This window comes from Dryobates pubescens, chromosome 2 (assembly GCF_014839835.1).
Source record: "Dryobates pubescens isolate bDryPub1 chromosome 2, bDryPub1.pri, whole genome shotgun sequence".
In the NCBI taxonomy this organism is placed as follows: Eukaryota; Metazoa; Chordata; class Aves; order Piciformes; family Picidae; genus Dryobates; species Dryobates pubescens.
The window spans coordinates 26,006,648-26,010,208 of NC_071613.1; the positions used below are offsets into that span (position 1 = coordinate 26,006,648).

Sequence of the window (3,561 nt, forward strand, 5' to 3'; positions counted from 1 at the left end):
GCCCAGATTTGAACTTGAATTGTGCTGTCTGCAAAAATAAATAAACTCTTGTCACCCTGCCCCACCAAAAGTCTCTTTATTCTGTACTTTGTATGGGGTTTTGATTATTTTCAATGAGCAGCTGATTCTCCTGGTGCTAAGCTGCAACATGCTGGTAAGTTTGTGTTCTGCCTCTATCTCTCACTCCAGGGTCCACTATACTATGGTCCCTCAGTGTGAGACACAAACCATGTCTTTATCCTCGCCTCCTCATGGGTGGAAAGAGCAAGGATCCTTTGAGGGGCCATGTCTTTTCCCACCAGGAAGTGGCATTGCACCTGAGTTAGTCTTTGCACAGCCTGCCTTCTGCCTATCTTGCATCCAGGACTTGTCTGTCTCAAGCCAGGAGAGTGGGGTAGGGGAACACTCTGAGGACAGAGGCCTTTCTGTTACATCACATCCATGATGATGGAGGTGGGATGAGAAGGAGAGGCTAGTCAGGGCTTGGGTCATGCATATGGGACCTGAGGTCCATGGTGCAGAGGAACTTGCAACACAGGTACAGGGAAGGGCACAGTGGTGGGGAAGCTGTGGCCGTGGGTGCTGGGGTGTCACTGCCATGTTTTCCCTTCTTTGGAAATGAAAGGTGTAGAGAGCCTTCAAGATTCACCAGATGAAACTCAACCACACCCAGAAAAGAGACAGCAATGGAATCCTGCAGCCCCAGCACCCACCCATGCCCAGTGCACCAACGATGAACAAGTAGATATGGGTGAGAAGGGCTGCACCATCTCCTTTGGACATTTGTTCTGCCACAGGGAGATGCTCATGTTTGTGCCATGGAGTCCAGCAGCCAGTCAGACTAGTTAGCAGCAAAGCCTTCTTGACAGATAACAAAAATAAAAACAGGAGCAAAGGCAGCCCTGTGTTAAAATTGTTGTGGGTAAAGCAATTCCGGACTTTGTACCTTCCCTAGCAAGCATACAGCAGTCCCAGGGACATGGCTCAGGGCCTTTTTCATGTTGATTATTAGCCTAGAGTGGAGGATGGCAATGCATATACTGCAGCAAGGGGAAAGGTGCAGGATTCCCCCAACAGCCCTTCTGCTGGAGCTGGGAAAGCTCATGCAAAATCTAAGAACTTCCACAGGTGATGGGATCCACACTAGCATCTGTCTTTATTGCACAGAAAAGAAGACATGAACAGCAGACTGCAAATCAGCACATGATGCTCCCCATGCTGCTACCTCAGGGATGCCTGCCAGTGGGCTCTCCCAAAAGCCAGAGGATGGAGCTGGTGCCTGTCATCCCACAGTGATTCTACGTCACAGAATTTACAAGCGTAAAATGAGAAAAAGCACTTTGCACGAAAAACACCATTCTCAGGGAAGGAAAGGGGGGGAGGAAATAAAGAGGTAGCGCCTGTGGAACACAGCTTTATATTTCATCACTGTCGTGAAGGTAGGAGGATGTCTTCTTCAGTCCGAGTCAGAACTGCTGCTTGAGCTGCTGGAGTGCTGCAGGAGATAAAAATTACCTTAGCATAGCACAGAAACAACCCTCTTTCATACCATTTCTGACAGCTAACAATCCTGTGGTGGGTATCTGTTCCTGGTGCCCAGCTAGGTCTAGGTTGAGTGTGCAGCAGTGGTGGCTGCAGACTCACCTTTCCCCAAGTGTTTTTGCACATCAACAACTGTGCCCTCAGGTCTCCACGCTGACTGGGTTGCAAGCAGGTAATTAGTTAATGCCAAGGCCCCAGGAACCACAGAATCATAGAATCGTTAAGGTTGGAAAAGTCCTCCAACCGTGAACCCAACACAACCATACCCACTAAACTATGTCCCAAAATGCCATGTCTACACCTTGAACACCTCTCAGGACTCCATTTAGCTTTGGGGAAGGAGGGGAGGTGGTGGTGGTGTTGATGTGTGTTTGAAGGGTTGTTTTGGTTTTTCTTTTATTGTTTGGGGATTTTTTGTTATTGATGTAGTTTAAGAGGGAACAGAACTCCTCCTTCACTGTGGAACACTGAGTTGATATTCCTTACAGAGATAGAACTGACTTTGAGGTGAACAGGACAAGGTCTTGGGATTTAATTCACCATGTTGTGCACCCTGAGCTCTGTCACTGTTCTGAATAGCCTCAAGGTATTTAATAGATTGCATTTAAGAGGCTCACTTGAAGTGACTCATTTTCCCTATTGATTAGCCAAATGGGAGTTCCAATATCTAGTCAGTGAGGTGCAAACTTGTAGAGAGGAGGCTCAGCTGCCCAGGCTGGATGCTCTAGTATGCATGATGTGGTCCAAAGGACCACAAAAGTGATTTGGAAGGGTCCATTGCCACCTCACTCTTACCTTGTCTCCATGCTTCTTGGAGTCACTCTTCTTGTGCTTCTTATGGTGCTTCTGATTGCAGTTATGTTTTCCTGGTTGTCCCTGATGGGGGTGCCCATGGGGATGCTGCCCTGGTGGGCAGGGGCCAGGAGGGTTGTTATGGTGGGGATCTGGTGGAATGCTGGGACCACGGTATCCTGGAGGGGCAGGTGGGCAAACTGCTAGGTATGGTTCTGGCCTCCCTCCAGACATGTCTAGGAAGGAGAAGGGTTCTGTTAGTGATGAGAGCCAGGATCTCCCCAGACAAACAAGGCAGGGAGCTGGTGTACTCATGCACCCAAAGGACCCCCTCCCAGTCTACCCCCTCCTCAGAAATGCTGTCCCTCCCCATTTTGTTACACAAGTTATGCCTCTGCATGCCCATGGCAATTGCACTGGGTATCTCTCCAAGTCCTGATGGCTGTGTGGTACTCACAGTCCTGCCCAGCCCTACAGCCTCTCACCTTTGTTGTTCTGCATCCTTCTTGACCCTCAAGCTGCAAAGGAAGCACAGGCACCGTAAGTGGCTCCCTCATGGCACCTCTTGTCATCGTCAACCTGCCAGCAGCCAGGACCCCACTTCACCACCCCAGGCACAGAGACTGTGCCTCCTTCACAAGGAATGCCATCTCCTCAAAGGCTCCAACAGCCACCCCATACCTTTAGGTGACAGTGCTGACCCCAGGAGCAGCTGTTCCAACTTGGGTGAATTCCTGTAGCCCAGGCACATTATTCCCATCATTACTGGAAATTATGAACTGACTGGATGAGCCTGAGTGTGCAGGTTGCATCCTTGTGGAGCACAAGGGGGCACCATGTCTTGGTGCAGTGCAATCCATGGGGATGGTGCCCACACTCCCACTGTTCCCAAGCTCCAAAGCTGCCCTGGATCCCACCAGGCACTGCTGCCTTAGGAGCCACTTTCACTCACCAAACTGGCAGGAAGGGTCCCAGTAGAGACAATACTGTCGATGCCCTCTGAAAGCACCACTGTCTCTGGCACAGCTCTCCCAGGGTAGCAGACACCTACTAAATAACAGAGCCCTGCCCAAGAAAGGAGGGGGTGTGGGGGTACAGTGAGAAGAGGTGACTGCTCAGGGGTGGAACCAGCTACACCACTCCCTGCACCACAGCTGTCACCATGGACACGTGAGAAATGTCAACACACCACTCCCAGTCAGCACAAAGGTCCCACAGGGCAGATAA

General features: G+C 50.4%; 1 protein-coding gene across 1 annotated transcript; it reads right to left on the reverse strand.

Moving 5' to 3' along the window:
- Positions 1-1,403: 1,403 nt before the first annotated feature.
- LOC128897914 (nematocyst expressed protein 4-like) lies at positions 1,404-2,882 on the reverse strand. Its single transcript, XM_054168307.1, has 3 exons — positions 2,820-2,882; positions 2,338-2,570; positions 1,404-1,495 (listed from the first exon to the last, which is right to left on the reverse strand). The coding sequence occupies exons 1-3, from the start codon at positions 2,833-2,835 to the stop codon at positions 1,457-1,459; spliced, it is 288 nt and encodes a 95-aa protein (XP_054024282.1). The 5' UTR covers positions 2,836-2,882; the 3' UTR covers positions 1,404-1,456.
- Positions 2,883-3,561: the final 679 nt, after the last annotated feature.